The following is a 19,007-nucleotide window of genomic DNA, read 5'->3' as shown; positions in this document are numbered from 1 at the left end:
TCAGAAAGTTTTAAAAGGACCACTGAATAATATAAAACTAGAAAAATATATTATATATATATATATATATATATATATATATATATATATATATATATATATATATATATATATATATATATATATATATATATATATATATATATACAAAAAATGTAAGGTGAAAAAAAAAAATATATATATATATATATATATATATATATATATATACACACACACACACACACACACACATATTTTATGTGTTTATTTAAACATATTTGTATTTTTATGGTACTTGTTTCCTAGCACGGCGCCCGTCACATACCTTAACTTAAACTTAAGGTATGCGATCGACGCGATTTCAGGGCTATTTTTAGCCTTTTCCCCGACAATTAAAAAATCGCGTCCATCGCATGCCTTAAGTTAAGGAATGCGATGCGACTGATGCGATTTTACATAGGGAACAATGTTAAATGGGCCAATGGACCCGATTTTTCATTGTATACCCACCCTTATGGGTATTTTACATGTGAAATGCCCCCTCCCCCACTGTTAACGCCACCCCACGATGAACACCAACCCGAAGCGTGGCGAGCGTAGCGAGGGGCGGCGGTACACGTCCTCCGACCTTTTCATACCCCAACTATCCACTTCGGCGTGGAGTTGATTCTATACAGTGTGGCGAGCGCAGGGGACGCGTAATACCTGTGAAGTAATGCGCGTCCGCTCGCCACACTATATAAAATCAACTCCACGCCGACATGGATAGTGGGGGTATGAAAAGGTCGAAGGACACGTACCTCTGCGCTCGCCATGCTTTGGGTTGGCGTTCATAATGGGGGGATTTGACCCATCAGGGTAGGTATACAATGAAAATTGGGGTCTGGGGGGGCATTTAACATTGGGCCCAACTGTAGCTATACTTATGGTTCCTATTTTCGTATTCACAAAGGAGATTGTGTTACAAAGAGGGTATGCACAAAAAAAGAGGTTGTAATGGAGAGGGACAATATCAGAAATGTTGTGTAAAAGTGGGGTGCCGGATGGGGTCCCGACAGTCAGGATCCCGATAGTCATTCAGCCGAAGTCGGGATCCTGACGGCCAATGGCCACCGGCTATTCTCCCTCGTGGGGGTCCACGACCCCCATATAAGGAGAATAGAATAGGTGGCAAGCCGCCATGCCCGCAGCGTTGAGAGCGCAGCAAGCCCGCAAGGGGTTTTGTTGTGCTCGCCATGCTGTCTGAGTCCTGACTGTCGGGATCCCGACTGTCGGAACCCTATACCACACCCGTAAAAGTGATCCTAGGCAGTGGAAAAACTCTTTCCTGTGGCTGTGTTATAGGAACATTGCTGAAGTCACTGCAAGTGGTTGCATTCTCCGATGCACAGCTGCAGGTACAGGAGCCTATAGCCATACAGAGAAAATACACCTGACATAGGGCTGGTGAAAGTTTTCATGGTGTCACCAATGGTGGTATGAAACAACGTGCCAAACACTATTCAAGCATGCAAAGGTGTCTCAATCCTTAAACACGAGTCACATTCCTTAGACATTCGGCTGCAGAGATGTACGCAAGGGAAGGAGTTGCATTTCATACGTTCACAGATAACCTACCAATACTATTAGATGCAGCAGACGACACTTTTGCACCTGACAAAAGGGTCTATTCTATAAAGGGTGAATTGCTTTGGTTGTTAATTCTTGTCTCAGAATGTTGACATGAGAAATGGTCACATTATCAGAATGTCAACATTAGGCTTAGGCACTAGAAGGAGGCTCAGAGGTAGGGATTATGGGAGAAATACTCACCGGAATGCAGGAGGATCAGATGACCATTGGGCCAGCAGACACATTTGGGGGAAATTTACAAAGATGGGAGTTCTGTTTCAGATGGGATGTTGCTATGAGCAACCAATCAGATTATTTTATTTTGTAGACGGTTCTAAATAAGTATATTCTGATTGGTTGCCCATAGCAACATCCCATCTTATTACATTTACCCGTATGTGTTAATATTCTAACAAATGGAAGGTGTATTATGGATCCCAATAAAATAATCAACTCAACAACCATTTTGCATCTGACATGACATGATTATATATCACTCAATTTCCATGTCATTTTGTGCAGTATTTTTTAAATTTGAATATTTGAAGTATTTAATGACAGTAAATTCTTGGCAAGACTCCCTGCTGCCTGCGCTTTAGGATATGCCTCGTGCCCAGACTCATCATCCTCTATGTAATCAGAATCTCCCTCCTCATATTCTTCATTCTACTCCATGTGCTGGCAGAACCCTCCTCTTGGCTCTGAATGACATGTTGCTTGCTGGCTCCTGTCCCACTTTGTCATAAAGACGTGGCCAGTAAGAGAGAAACCTATGTTGCTGGAGGAAAAATATATATATATATACACACTTCATTGGTTGAGATGCAATATAAATTATACCTCTGCTTCAAATTAAGTTGGGCCTTATGAAGTATTCTGTGAAAGCCCTTCATAATAAAAGGCCATATTTTCAGTTATTTGAAGGAAAAGTTTCCATAGTTAAGTGAAGCAAAGCTGAAATAAGGCATTTTTGTTGGCCTAGATATAAGGAAACTGCTTACAGATTAAATAGTTATGGCTAAATTGATGGAAATTGAGTATTATGCTTGGCCGTCCTTCATGGCTGCGGTGCGTGGATTCTTAGCAAACAGGAAAAAAAAAGTCAACTACGTGTCCCTTAAAGCCCAGTCAGTGATGAACAGGGTAAAATGTTTTCACCAAAATGTTTTCAGGGCCATTCTCCAGAAAGTGAACGTAAAGTTCTGTGCATCACACTCTTTTACATTTTCTTTCCTTTTAAACTGGTCGGTTGTTACATAAAAAACGTAATTGCTTAGTAGCAATGCATTAGCATATGGGCAGTATTCAATGCTGGGGGCGAGCTGTCACAGCTTGCAGGATCAGTATTTAACGGACCCATCTGCATACGCAGTTTCCCCTTCACTCTGTTTTTGGAGCGAGGGGGAAACTGCGTATGCACCCGCTAAAACAGCGAGACTCGCAGCTACATGCAGCGGGCTCCCTGCATTAGCCGTGAGCCTGGCTGTTTGGGGGAATCCTCGCTGTCCTCTGACAGCGAGGATACCCCTGGAACGTTGAATAAGGTGAGCGCATGTTTCGGTGATCTCAGAATTTATTTTTTTTAACTTGGGGTGCGCTCCAAAACTTTTCTTTGGGTGCCAAAAGAAGGTTTAATTGTTGCTCTGATAGGGCACTCATTGCTGGGGTTTAGCCACAAATACCATCTCATCCTATATAAAGTCCTCATTAGGATTCATAAACTCCTATTAGGGAGCCTAAACCAAGGAATTAGCACACATTTCTTCTTGAACCACAGAAGACTGCTAGCAAAAAGATCAACCCTACAGCTGACAGAAATAGCATTGGAGCAAAAATTTACTTCCATTGGGGAAAACAATTGAATTGTCCCCTTTAAGTGTTTCTATAGTTTTATTACTATTATATAAATGAATACAATAAGAATATTTCAATTCTATAAAGACTCATATACATTTTAAATGTATCTTCCTAAAAGATATAGCAATTACAGCTTATGTTATCTGTGTCCATCTAATAGATGTGACATGATAAAGAAAATTATATTCTTCCAATGAATTCAGAATTCCCAAATTAGGTGAAAACGCATATTCATGGCAAATTTTTGTTAACATTTGTTGAGTAGTGTTACAGGACAATCTCAGAACTTCTAAAAGTTTTGTTTTTGTGGTAACCACTAAGCCTCGTCACCTCAAGGTGTGATATGTGGTCTGACAACATTGAACGGAAACAATGGTACAATGCCACATACTATATAAGTAAAACAAACATCACTAAAACAGCAAAGAAGAAACAAAACAGTTGTGATTGTGAAGTTTGTGGGATTTAGTGTCAAACCATACACTAAACTATGATCATAATACAGAGATTATCTGCTGATCTTGAAAAAGGTATCACAAAAAACGCCACATATAACAGCACAATGCAGACCTGCAGGGTTACTAGACGGCCATATATAGACCGGAATGCTGAATCTTGTAAATCAGCAGCAGATTCCAAAAGCATGCAATGGGAGGCTTTGTACTTCAGTTGCCACCTGCACTGTTTATAAGGATCACACTGCAGCATATCACTGCAGTGGCAAATGCAGGCATTTACTGGGGGAGGGATCCGTTAATGCATGTATGTGTACACACACTAATATATATACATTTCGGATATGCTGTTATCTATGTCAACTATTGGTATGTGTATTTGACTCTGAAATCATGGAAAAAATTTTATGCAAATGTATGTTAAGTGTTGGGATAGCCAGCACATAGTAATCTAAACGACACCTTTGTGCATACTTTCAGGATCTGACAGGTTGTAAGACTTGACAACTCATTAAAGTACTGGCAGGGAAGGAAATATCAGTGGATATAAAAATCACTGGGTATGTGTACAATCACGTAATATGTAGAAGTATATTTGTATATAAATAAAAAAAAAAAAAAAAAATTATTTTCATTATTGTCCATAGGTTATTTATATTAAAGCATACTCACCATCATTAATTGAGTACCCACGGCCTTGAATTCTATGAAGGCTAACGGTATGTATAGTATCACATATCGATAATAATGAATTTTTCACCATTAATTAATTTTTTCACTAATTAATTCACTGAAAATTGTAGTTTAAATAAGATACCTCTTTTCATCATAGGACCTAAGGTAGTCCTTTAAAAGGACTCCACGTGGAGGAGGCACCTCCTCAAAATTTCCATTGCTTGTTGGAAATCAGTATTAAATTGAAGGTATATACACAAAAATTATTTCATTATAGAAACTTAATGTCACGAGTCCTTTGGCTAAACTTTTTTCACCAATGTAGTGTTTTTTCACCAACGTAGTATTTCTATAACCCGTTCCAACGGAGCACTTGTTCACCATCACGTAGCTCTCCTTCCTCTTCTTCCTCCTTTTTTGCTCCAACTTTCGAGTCACATACCAATCAGAGGTGTGTTTTCCAATTCTCTTAAGCAATTAATGGGTCCGCGAGTGAAGTAATTTTAATGTAAAGTGAAAATGTTTTTAAAGTAATGTTTGTATTTGTAGACACAAAACTGTTCCCCTGATGAAGTCTGTGTAAGACGAAACGCGTTGGGACGTTTCTGTACATCTTTGATTGTGTCTGGAACATCTTTCTGAAAATAAAGTTATCGAAAGAACTGCTTTGAGTGCTTCACTGGAGATCGGACCACCATATTTATGGACTTTTATTAATCTAGGCGCCATTCCACAACTGGGTGTTATATGGTTGTTGGGGTCCCTTATCCCTCTGGGGACATTGTGGTAAAGGCTGCCGAACCATTTTTTTACAAATAAGGTTAATTCAATTGTACGGAGAGCGCGAGTTGGAATATTGGGTTCAGAGATATAGAGATATATATATATATAAACTCGTATTTGCAGCGGCACTCAGGTCCAATAAAGAAACACACAGAGGCAGCCCAATGTATGCCAACGTTTCAATAAGATTTACTTATTTTCCTCAGAGAGATAGAGATAGATATATATATATATATATATATATATATATATATATATATATATATATATATATATATATATATATATATACACACATACACACATATACAGAGAACAATACCCAGGCGCAAAATCTCCTCAAATCAGCTTGTCAAATCTTCAGATGTGTGCAGCTTTTACATGGACCAACCAGGACCAGACAGAGGTTCTCAAAAGAAACGAGAAAAGCGCACAATGAGCAAAAGTATAACAGTTCTTTTACTGGATGTATAGGCTCACATACATGAAGGTTTAAAATTAACAGCTTGTTGTCAGCTGTTTACAAATCACAATCTTTGTAAAGTGTGGTTTGCGATTTGTAAACAGCTGACATTAATGAAGTAAATGTCTGCATACTGAAAAGTACTAGCATTACGCCTTAGTAGATAATTACGTACATCTGTGATTGCTGAGCAAGAGCCGGTATATAAGATCAGTTAGTACCAGAGTGGACACACCCCCCTAAGGAAGTCCATAGACGAAACGAGTTGGGCGTGGCCTACAGAGAGGACGGAGTGACGTCCAACTGTGTGGGAGAATCAAGCAGCGGCTGTATGCAGAGGACGGTGATCGGGCGCTGGACGTTTGTTTTACCGTGTACCTGTGAATACCGCATGCTGTGACCTTCCCTATGCTGGCAAGCTGTTGATTTTAAACCTTCATGTATGTGAGCCTATACATCCAGTAAAAGAACTGTTATACTTTTGCTCATTGTGCGCTTTTCTCATTTCTTTTGAGAGATAGATATAGATTTATATAGATAGCTATATCTCTCCAGCTATATCTCTCCAGCTATATCTCCCCAGCTATACATCTATATTCAAAGCACAGAAAGAATAGCACTCACCAGGGCTTGGTAAATTTGCAAGACAGGATATTTAATCCATCAACATGAATACAAACAGGTCAGGTCGACGTTTCGGCCACAAAACGTGGCCTTACTCATTACCACAACACCTCAGACAGACCAACAGCTCCACCCACTGCTGATGCAGCCAATCGGCACAATAAGCATGTCTTTAACGTATACCTAACAAATCACACACGTGTCCTAAAACGCTATAATACCTGTTGGACGCCATTATCCACGAGTACACAGCCTCCAATGGCACTTCCGGGATGCGGTCCATCCACAGGATATGCGTCACTGTGCGTTTCAACAAGCCGCGCCGCTGCGTCGGCTCTCAGTGACTAACAGACAAGCCAACTGCCTCCTATAGTTGAAGCGTCACTTCCGGGCTATGACAACTGTGTGGACACATGTCCTTGCGTTCCACAGGTCTACAAATACTGTTTATTAACCCTATGCGCTCCATCTAACTTTTCCTGTGAAGCGCACAGCCATTTTATAAACGCCGCAGGTATAATTAACCCTGTGGTGTCAGTTAAATAGCAATCATAAGTGGGGGTGATATATTAGGAACAAGAGGGAGCACCTGCCAACAAACTGATTAAAAAACAAAGACAAAGACAACTTACAAATACCCAATAACATTACGTATACATAATCCGCATATGGATACATATACTCTCATTAGTAGCCACAAAAAAAATGTGACCACCGGGCGCCACATCACACTGAAAAACAAACATCAAAATGTTAAAGGACCTCCGGCTAAATACATATCTAAAACTGTAAACAAAATTACAGTATAGAAGAAAAATAGAAAAATGAAAAAAATATGAAAAAAAATCGTGAAAAACTCCATTACATACTTTTCATATTTTTTCATTGTTCACATCCAGATTCATAAATTCTAATGCGGAGTCCATTTCTTGGCTGGCAGTCGACATCACAAACCACGATAATATAGGGTTTTGGAAGCTCAAATATACAATGAACGTTCAGGTACACTGACAAATGTAAAAGCTGGGGAACTCACTTGGGTGATACAGCAAGTGGAGAATGAACCAAATGAGATTCAGGTGGGTACCTTGATTTGAATAGAGCAAAAACTCCAATCGATATAGAATCCAAATGAATCCGGCACTCCCCAAGGGACAATTGTAATCCTTGCTGAGGTGCCTTCCTTCAGGATTGAGGATTCCAGTAAGACAGGGTACAGAGGAGGCGGCACTCGACAGGCTTAGTAGCAATTAAAAAGGACTTATTTCAACTGTTTCGGGGTTTCCCCCCTTCGTCAGGGACAGCAGTACACAAATGGCAGTAAACATACATGCAATATATACCAAATGCTGCACAGTCCCATTGGTTCCCGCCACCACAACCATCAAGACTTCTACAAGGCTCACCTGTTTAGGACTGACATTCCCGCTACAGAGCGCACACACCTGCATGCCTGTCATGGAAGCAGACACCAAACAGCCGGGATCCAGTGTCAGGCGCCACTTCCGCCCACCGCGCTACCTAGGTAACAGGGGAAGCGTTGTGACGTCATCAGCTGGTGCCCGGAACTCCAGTGGTCAGTCTGAGACGCACAGCCAGTGTCAACCAATCAAACTTGACATAACGGGGCGGGATAGGAAGCAACCAGCCCAACATTTTCTTTCCCACAAATTAGGATGTTATGGGTGCCTGGGTTGTGTGGCCTGTCGCAGCCTTGCGACAAGTTCAGGCACCCCCATACGGGTAAATACTTTAAAATCAATTTTGCATTGACCTGTACCTCCACTTACGTGGTGTATCTTCTGACATGTCCCTGTGGCTTGTCCTATGTTGGGAAGACACAAACCCAATTTAAGGTGCGCATGGCCCAACATAGGACAGCCATACATCAGGGGTTATTAAAGGGTTCCAGCGATCAACCCTTTGCCAGACACTGTTTCACTCAATCACAGTGAGGCAAGCATCAGATCGATCATAATAGATCACATCCCACCTACAGCTAGGGGTGGCAATCGCAATAAAGCTCTACTACAGCGTGAAAGTCGCTGGATTTTTGTCTTAAACACCTTGGCCCCTAAGGGGTTAAACGAGACACTTGGTTTACAGTGCTTTTTATGATAATAATTCTAATGTGATGTCTTTTTCTTGGTCTTTTCATTTGTTGGACAACCTTTTCATGTGTGTTTTCTAGGACTCAGCCCAAGCACAGGATTGGGAATTATCCCTTGGATACGTGGGCGGTTCCTTGGCAGCACTATACAATGTAGTGTTCCTGCTAGGCTGTTTTAGCGGGGCGCTGCACCCTGCCCAATTTTGACAGTGCAAAATGCGCCCTGCCCTGCTAGTAGCGCCCCGCTAAAACAGTGTGGTGCCTGCCCAGGCTGTGTGCACGGGGAAGCACAGCGCCGCCTTAGACGGCGATTCCCAGTGCCTCCCCGTCAGCACGGTAACGTCGGCGGTGCCGGGCCCGCCCCTTTTCTTGATGTCGCAGCCCGGGACCGCCCACAACTGTGACATCAGCGAGCCCGGTCCGCCCCCCTTGCGCTGCCCCCGTGCAGCGGCGCCCTGCCCGCCCTCATTTCTTGAGGGAACACTACAATGTGTTATATTAATATGTTTCATGATTGTACCTATAGCTTTAAGCAAAGCATTTATTTATGCATGTATTGTATCTGTTTTTATTGTTGTTGTTGCCTAGGCAACAATCTACAGGGCTCCGACTTCGGCACAGGACTCTGACGCGCTGTGTCTCCCTCCCGGACGGCTGTCCGATTGGTTGACACTGGCTGTGCGTCTCAGACTGACCGCTGGAGTTCCGGGCACCAGTTGATGACGTCACAACACTTCCCCCGTTACCTAGGTAGCGCGGTGGGCGGAAGTGGCGCCTGACGCTGGATCCCGGCTGTTTGGTGTCTGCTTCCATGACAGGCATGCAGGTGTGTGCGCTCTGTAGCGGGAATGTCAGTCCTAAACAGGTGAGCCTTGTAGTCTTGATTGTTGGGGTGGCGGGAACCAATGGGACTGTGCAGCATTTGGTATATATTACATGTATGCTGTCCCTGACGAAGGGGGGAAACCCCGAAACAGTTGGAATACATCCTTTTTACTTGCTACTAAGCCTGTCGAGTGCCGCCTCCTCTGTACCCTGTCTTACTGGATTCCTCAATCCTGAAGAAAGGCACCTCAGCAAGGATTACAATTGTCCCTTGGGGAGTGCTAGATTCAGTTGGAATATATATATATATATATATATATATATATATATAGAAATGAGAAGGAGCGCACAATGAGTAAATCTTGAAACAATTTACTTAAAAAGTGTAATATCTCACATACATAGTAGAAAGGGACAATCAGCATAAAGATCACCGTGCGGGCACAGCACACTGCACTCTGGCTCTGGATGCGGGAGAGCGACTCAGGCAGATGGCAACCAGACGGACAGCGGCGTCAGCGTGTTCCACCGGGAGAGCCCAGACGGGACAGCGTACTCAATCCTGTACGTCAGAAGACCCCGCCCCAACGCATTTCGTCATAGGAGACCTCGTCAGGAGGTCACTTTTTAAGTAAATTGTTTCAAGATTTACTCATTGTGCGCTCCTTCTCATTTCTTTTTACATGCACCTTACCTTGAGGCTGAGACAAGCCTTTATTGAAGTGAGCAGCACCATACATTTGAAGACGGATATCTCTCTCAATTTCATAGTAGCTGACTTTGCGCAGATTGAACTTGTGTATATATATATATATATATATATATATATATATATATATATATATATATATATATATATATATATATATACATATACACACACATATAAATACACATACATACATTACTGTACATAAAATTACTTCAAGTCATATGCTCATGTGGTTAACATGAGGCCCGCGAGTCCTCTGACCTTTTCATACCCCCACTATCGACGTCGGCGTGGAGTTGAGAATATAAAGTGTGGAGAGCGCAGCGAGCCACTGAGCCCGAAGCGTGGCGAGCCCCGCGAGGGGACGTGCATCACTTCACAGGTACACGCGTCCGCTCGCCACGCTTCGGGCTCGGTGTCTCGCTGCGCTCGCCAAACTTTATATTCTCAACTCCACGCCGACGTGGATAGTGGGGGTATGAAAAGGTCGTAGGACGCGCACCGCCAGCCACGTTTTGGGTTGGTGTCAATCGTGGGGTGACGCTCACAATGGGCTTGCGTAACCCATGACGGGGCCATATACAATGTGAAATGGGTCATATTGGCCCATTTCACATTGTTTCCTATGTAAAATGGACTTAATCAAGTCCATCTCATTTTGTGCCATTATAATGGCACAAGACCGACCCGATGCTCCTGATTTCAATGTTAAAAATATTTTAACATTGAAGCCCAAGGCAAAATCGGGGGCATCATGTCGGGGGCCATGTTAATGCACGCGACCGACGCGATGCCCCCGATTTTGCCTTTGCCGGCAAAATGGACCTGATTTCAAAGGAAATCGGGTCCATCACGGGCATCGTGTACCTTAACTTAAAAGGTACACGATGCCCGCGATTGTGGCCGTGCTAGGAAACAAGTACCAGATTTTCCTCTAGCCTCCAAACTTTCATGTGTTCCCTAAAAACTCACCTCTTCAGACAAACTTATCATATTCAGGACCCCCCACACAACCTCCAGTAGCATTCATATCTAATTGCATCCCATCACGACTGTCTTGTAATCCGATGGGACTGCCATGCTATGGAATTCTATCCTTATGTATCCCTCCTATTATGCCTATAGATTGTAAGCTTGCGAGCTGGGCTCCTACCTCTATGTCGGTTTGTTTCTACCCAGTTTGTTTAATCACTGTTGTTTCCAATTGTAAAGCGCAACGGAATATGCTGCACTATATAAGAAACTGTAAATAAATAAACCATAGGGGATATTTAATGTGAGATTCTGACTATCCGAATGTCCTGACTGACAGAATCCTGGGCCGTTTTCGGTCAGAGCGTCTGCAACTGGACAGGTGGAACTCAATGTTCCATATGTCGAGTGGCGAAAAGTGGGCATGTTGAAGAAAACAGATGAGAATTGTCAAGAAATGGCTGTGAATGCTACAATCCATGGTTGTTTCCAACAAAACAGATCAGACTTTTTTTTTCTTTTTTAAAGTCGGATGTTTTGTCGAACTCTGCCTTCAATGCAGTCGGAAACGGCAGCATTGAATAGGCGGTGGCCACTATTTTCCCTGTTGGAAATAGCAGCAGACATTGAATACCCCCATTAAGTGAGACCATGTTCATAAAAAAAATAATGGGGGGGGGGGGGGGAATCTCGTCTTCAGAACCAATTAGTCTTCTGCAGGAAATTTCTGTAAAATCTCCTGCATTAGGCTATTGATGCATAACATTATGGGAAAAAAAATGATAGATATGGCTTGATAAGCATGCAGCTTAGGGGCATATTTATCACAAACTGTATTTTTAATGCAGGCATGATAAATAATTTAAGCGTAAACTTGTAAAATGGATTGACCAAAAGAGCTGGAAGCAGTGTGATCGCTTTACACTGCTCACTCACTGCTTCATGGTTCAGTTCTGCAGTACATACTGCACATGTGGCAGGAGTGCCACTGGGGTAGAGACATCTCTAACAATTTGTGAATAAGTAGCCAATAGGTTAAACTCCACATTACAGAGTTTGGCAAATCTAACACTGTTTTTTCACATGTTTTCCCAACATTTGCACGATTACCCACTTGGGACTACAATTCTAAAAAGTAATCTGTGGCAACTGCAGGAAGCAACCTTGCCCAAAGCATGGCGAGCAAAGAAAGCCCATGAGGGTCTACATTTCTAGATATGTAGTTCACAGAACATAAAATATACAAGATGTGGCACCCATTGTCATGTCGACCATTTGTACCTATTGACCATCTATCTCAGTATTTTTCAACCACTGTGCCGTGGCACACTTGTGTGCCTTGAGCTGTTCTCAAGGTGTTCCAACAGAGCTAGAGATGTCCACCACCAGCAGTTTAAATGTTATTCATTGGTCTCTTGTTTTCATGTGAGGGCCAATGTATTATATTTTATTTACCTGTGGGGACAGGTTATTGTTTTTTTCATACAAGGACAATAATTTTTTTTTTTTCCTCCTGTGTGGGACAATGTGTTTTTTCCTGTGGGGATCTGATGGTGTGCCCCAAGTTAAGAAGGCTGAAAATAGTCTATATCTAGAGTCTAGACAGTGAAGATCTTCCATACCACAATGGTATATTTAGGGGAAACTTAATTTGTTGATCTCCTTCAAAATCAGTTGCTTCAGGGAATATCCTGCAAATATTAAGGCGGCCTTTTAAGGGGGCATAAAGTGTGGCGCTATTTCTGATAATCGGAAATATCCGCACACACACACCTATTCAATGCGGCCGTTTTTCGAACGTATTGTCTTCCATGAACGTTCTACTTTTATTAAAGTAAAATCTACATTGTCAAAACCAACGCTAAATTGAATTTGCTCTATTTTCTAGATCTATAGATGTTTTCAGTAATCCGCAGGCTTAATTGTCAGAAAATTTCCGACTGTCTGAGAAATGGAATCAAAAAGTGCCGATATTTCAGATTATCGGCATACAATGAATTCCCCTTTAAGTCCCTTATAATATTTTACTTACAATGTAAATGTTGTTCAAGCTGTCTTATGATTCAGTAGCTTAGGAACATGGAAGTAATAATAATAATAATAATAATAATAATAATAATAATAATAGTAGAAAAAAAAAAAAAAAAAAAAGCAAAAAAAAAAGCAAATACCGTTTCTGAGCTGCTCAGACTGCAGGAAAAACGGCTTTTTCTCCTGCTTTTAACACGTTTCAAAAAAACGGTATTTTGTAACCGGTAAATTGATTGTGGAGCTTTCATATTGCAGCTGGTACCGTTTTAAAGCAGTTAAAATCGGCAATATGCTGTGTTAAAACTGCAATGTGAAAGGGGCTTTAGACACAGGCTTATTGTTCTAGCACTTCTGGTCCAAACAACAAATCATGAGAAGTGCACTATAATCTACAGTATCAGTATTTCCAACACATACCTAGCTACATAAAAAACTTACTGACCCTGAGCCCAAGTTTCCTGAATACAAAGTGCTATGCAAATAATGAATACTACAAAAGTTTGCTGGGAATAAAAAAGAAAAATAAACAAACAAACTATGAAAAAAAAAAAAAGATACATTATGCCACAGAGCATGCAATGCAGGGGTCAGAGGCTCGCATGTGTAATGGGGAACCCTAACATTTAGGATTTTTTTGGGTACTTTAGGTTTGGTTTAGTTTCACGGTGGCAGCACGAGATGCTCTAGCTTTGAATATTGGCCGCTTGCCAGACTGCCTTAAGCTACGTTAGTAGCGTAGCGACTGTTTGAATCCTGGCAGCTTGCCAGCTGCCTTGTCGCCTTACATTATCAGGCTACTTGTTTAGTTTCAGGGCGGCAGCGCGTGCTGCCTTACGCTGACTTCTCCGTGGCAGCCCAGCACTGCTACCCCCTAACCTCCTGTCAAGTGAGCGCCTCTCACAAAGCGCTTGTGCCCGCATGATATCCTCTCTCCTGTGGAGTGGGGATCATGAGGGCGCTGGCGGAGAGGCGCTCCATCTTTGTGTTACGTAGGAGCATCTCAGACGCTCCAGCAGCAGCAGCTCCATGTGTGTTATACGTAGGAGCGCCTCAGACGCTCAAGCAATGAGACACTCATGTGTCTGATGCACAATGATGGCGGAATTTGCCAGTGCTCCGTGTTATATACTGGCAAATGCCTCTATTCATACCCCCACCATCCCGAAGCATGGCAAGCGCAGCGAGCCCCGCGAGGGGCAGCGGTACGCATCCTACCAACCTTTTCATACCCCCACCATCCACGTCGGCGTGGAGTTCAGTTTACATAGTGTGGTGAGCCCCGCGAGGGGACGCAGAATATATGTGAAGTTATCCACGTCCCCTCGCCACACTATATAAAATCAACTCCATGAAGACATGGATGGTGGGGGTATGAAAAGGTCAGTAGGACGCGTACCGCTGCGCTTGCCACGCTTCGGGATGATGTGGGTGTTTCAGGAACACATTCAAACCTTGCCATATCATACATCTGAGCAATAACTATTCAGAGGTCAGAGGCAGGAGGGTATCATTGCACTGCTGCTTGAGCATCTGAGGCGCTCAAACCTCTCACTCACATGGAGCGTATGATTGCATTGCTACTGGAGCGTCTGAGACGCTCCTACGTAACACAAAGATGGAGCGCCTCTCCGCCGGCGCCATCATGATCCCCTCTCCACAGGAGAGGGCATATCATGCGGGCACAAGCGCTGTGTGAGAGCCACTCACTTGACAGGAAGTTAGGGGTAGCAGCGCTGGCCTGCCACGGAGAAGTCAGCTGCCACCCTGAAACTAAACAAGTAGCCTGATAATGTAAGGCGGCTAGGCAGCTGGCAAGCTGTCAGAATTCAAACAGTCTCTACACTACAAGCGTAGCTTAAGGCAGTCTGGCAAGCTGTCAATGTTCAAGCTAGAGCGCCTCATGCTGCCGCCGTGAAACTAAACAAGTACCTTTTTTTTTTTTTATCTTATTCAAGTGTAGCAACACTGTGCACAGGTACAAGTGAGGAGGGGATGCGCATGTGTCCATGCAATCTCATATCATTTTTATATTAACCCTTTGAGTGCCAAGTGAATTTGCCAAATATCTGTGAAAATTGGCAATCAAAATTTTTATTCATCATAATGACCTGTAACGTTTACCTTATATAGGAAATAAATAATTTTATTTTTTACACAACATTTCTTGTTTGAATTTATATAACAAATATGAGCGGTGCTGGCATCTTTAGTGCATATTTTGCACAGCACTCACAGAGATGTTGGCACTCAAAGGGTTAAGACATCTTTTCACATTTGTTAAGATATCTGGTTTTATTTTTCAGTGGTATTTCATTTCTAAATTTAATATTACTCAAAAAATTACGAACGTAATATTTGGCATTTGCTGTGTACACATGGCGCAATTAAGTGGCATTTTTTTTTTATTAGATTTTGACTATATAGTCCAAATCGTATCGAAAGTGACACTGAATCCCACAGTGTTAGGTGCATTTGATGCAGATTTGACCTTGATGCGCAGCCCCAGGATCGAAAGCAGAAATAGACTGTGTGGACAAGCAATGCTCCCTCTACTTTTACGAAGGCTGTGTGCGGCAAAAGATATTGGCTGTGCAACTTTGGTGCGTCATAACGGTATAAAATAGGAGTTAATAAAGCCATTTAAATGTTTACAGACTTCACACACCACAGATAGAGGCTATAGCAGTGATTTTCAACCTTTTTAAACTCATGGCACACTAAAGGTCCATACACACTGGGCGACCTTGCCCAGCATTGATCGCTATCATTGCTGGGGAGTAAGCCGCTCCGAGCATACACACCGTGCGGCTTTCCCCCTGCCCGGCGCCATCACCAGGGAGAGGACGGCTTTGCATAGCGAAGCGCTATGCAAAGGTGTCCTTAAAGCCACTCATCTGCTGTCGCCTAGTGTGTATGGGCCTTAAACAAGATTTTTTAATTGCCAAGGGACACCATCAGTTTTTATCATCAAACATAATACATATAACAAATAGACATAGATTAAATATGTTATTTGTTTTTCATTTCTATTTTTCTCCAGCAGCACCAGCTACAAATAATATGCCCCCTACAGTGCCTGGTAAACACACCCCCCACAGTGCTTGCTACATAAATGCCCCCCACAGTGCCATCCAGGTACATAAATGCCCACCACAGTGCCAGGGACACATGACCCCCACAGTGCCAGGGACATATATGCATACCTCCCAACTTCGGCTGAGCCGGAGGCGGACGGAGTTGCTGCGCGCCGCGTCGGAAATTTTGGGGCTCTCCCGTGAGGCCACGCCCCCATTTTGACGCTATGGGAGCATGACCCAGAGGCTCTGTGAGCCTCTAGCTATGCCCCCAGCCCCCTGGCTGCGGGAATAGACACTGTGCGCATGCGCACAGCGTTTATTCCCCGCTGCTTAGCAGCTGACAGTGGGGACTCCCAACAGCCCCCCCTCACCGCGGGACACTTCCGGCCGCGGGAGGGACAGCGGGACAGGCCCTGATAATCGGGACTGTCCTGTTGAAATCGGGACTGTTGGGAGGTATGTATATGCCTCGCGTCAGCGACCCGCAGCAAAGCTGCGGGGATCCAGGGGTATCTCCGACGGAACGGGGCGCGGAAGCGTCTCGTGCGCGTAAGCCCCCTTCCAACGGCTGGCGGGGCCTGGCGGCTGGCAGGGGCTGGCAATAGAAATGTGAGCCCCTGCAAAGATTAAAACGGGCTCCATCTGTATATGCCCCCCACATTGACATTCCCCTTACCATGGGGCTGTCGTGCCTAATTCCAGTGACTTTGGTGAGTGGCGGGCCTCAGCTGATCTACAAGTCAGTGTGCACTATGCCCCACTGGCGTCTGACATAGGCTGGCTCCAGGCTCCACTACTGTCGCGCCCTGCATGACCGCTTAACTAAAACATGTCCGGAGCCAGCTGCAGCTCTAACAGGCGTGCAGAAGATATCATACCTGTGTGCGCTAGATTGTAATGTATGTGCGTGCGCTCGGCGTGTTGTATGCACGCACACGAGGGCACGCTTAGAAATAAAGCACGGATCGCTCAGTGTGTATGGCCCCAGCGATGGTCACGCATCCTAATTCCCTCCCTACCGGGAACTAGATGTATATTGATTAAAAGAGGAGACACAAGATCTGTGGTTAATCTGTATTATGTGACCTGTTACATTAGTAAGAAGGAGCAGCTTAAGGCCCCTTTCACACACTCCGGCTCCTGCCCGGCGGCAAAACCCCACATGGCCAGGAAGCCGTGCCGCACACAGCAATTTACAATGGTAGGGATGGCCACAGCCCGGCAGCCGTCCCTTCCAGTCGTGACCTCTGGCTGCAACCGTCCCGTGTGAATGGACACAATCGTGTCCATTATTAACTACTGTGCATGGCATGGCTTTTGTCCATGCAGGGTTTCGCCGCCCGGCAGGAGCATGTGAAAGGGGCTTAAAGGTGCATACACACGGGGCGATATATCGCCCGGCGATATATATTGCCGGATGATATATCGCTCAATGCCCCCTTTTCATCGGCGACCAGAGATGGTCTCTGATGAAATGAAACCTCTGCTGGCGGTGCCGCAAGCTCCTGCGACCAGCGATTAGAACAGGGCAGAAAACGGGAGCACGCACACTCCCATCACTTACAATATGGTCGCCAGCGACCATATTGCCCGCGATATTAGCAAACATCGCTGCAGTATATACACAGCTTAAGTGCTTACTAAACAAGTGTACTGAGGATCTAAACTTGAACCCACCTGGCCATCCCCACTTGGGCCTACTGTCCGCATATACAGCTGGGTAGGCTGCCACTCTCTCTGCAGCCATCGTACTGAATATATATATATATATCTCATTACCAGGGAAAACGTCCCCTCACGCAGTCCAGCCCTGGTAAATAATTGCATCAGCGCACATTAACCCCATGTATCGTAGCACGGAGCTGGCAGGGCACTGGCAGCCTGTGCCCACAGTACATTCCCCTCTGTTCCTCCCTGTGTTTTTTCCCCTAATACATTGTCGAGCGTCCTGTGTACAGGCCCGATGCCTGTACACAGGACGCTCGCCAATGTATTAGGGGGGAAAAAAAACACAGGGAGGAACAGAGGGGAATGTACTGTGGGCACAGGCTGCCAGTGCCCCTCCGCGTCACCTTACCTGTGGGGGAGCCGCTGGTTGGGCCGGGCATCGTCTTAACAGGCTGAACTGCGAGGCTTATGAAGAGGAGCAGGAAAGCCGCTGCCTGGTCCTGTACGGGGGAAGCTCTCGCCATGGCCGGTAGACAGATACGCCCTCACTCCCTCATGCACAGCCGCCTACAACAAGAAGTAGTAAGAAGAGAAGGAAATGGAAATTCCCTGCCTGACCGCCCGCCCCGCACTCCCAACCACAGCCGTTCCGTAGTACGTCGTCCCGTGATACTAGGGGGAGGATTCCTCACAGACCTCTAGTACAACAGCTGTAATGTGTGCGTGTTATATACGAAGCTGAAGTTGGCTTCTTATTCGGCCAGCTTCTTATTCACGCTCCAGCTTCTTATTCAGAAAATTCACTTTTGCAAGGGTTAATACGAGGCTGAAGTTGGCTTCTTATTCGGCCAGCTTCTTATTCGAGCTCCAGCTTCTTATTCGAGCTCCAGCTTCTTATTCAGAACAATCACTTTTACAAGGGTTATTGAATCATGAACCACAAATTTGACTGCAGAAATCAACACAGGGGGGTCACGTACATATGACCCACTAGCAATTTCTTTTGACCAACAATGATTTGGGCAGAAAATGGGCACAAAAATGGGCATGGGTCCCAGATATCATTTTGAATAAGTAGCTGGTGTCCTGCAAGGGTTAAACAGCGTTGGTCAAAACATATTACACTTGAAACCCACACAGGGGGGTCACTTACATATGACCC

At 44.1% G+C, this 19,007-nt stretch overlaps 1 protein-coding gene across 1 annotated transcript in view; it reads right to left on the bottom strand.

Annotated features, from left to right (window-relative positions):
* IFNGR1 (interferon gamma receptor 1) overlaps window positions 1-18,531 on the bottom strand; it is a 49,573-nt gene extending 31,042 nt beyond the window's left edge. The window contains exon 1 of the mRNA XM_083176615.1: window positions 18,255-18,531. Coding sequence (XP_083032741.1) covers window positions 18,255-18,369 — 115 coding nt within the window. The 5' untranslated portion in view covers window positions 18,370-18,531. The remainder of the gene's footprint in view (window positions 1-18,254) is intronic.
* Between the last annotated feature and the right edge of the window lie 476 nt (window positions 18,532-19,007).

This window comes from Crinia signifera, chromosome 3 (genome assembly GCF_055691185.1).
Source record: "Crinia signifera chromosome 3, ASM5569118v1, whole genome shotgun sequence".
In the NCBI taxonomy this organism is placed as follows: Eukaryota; Metazoa; Chordata; class Amphibia; order Anura; family Myobatrachidae; genus Crinia; species Crinia signifera.
Note: the sequence above shows the minus strand (reverse complement) of the source record. Positions and strands in the feature narration are given on the sequence as shown.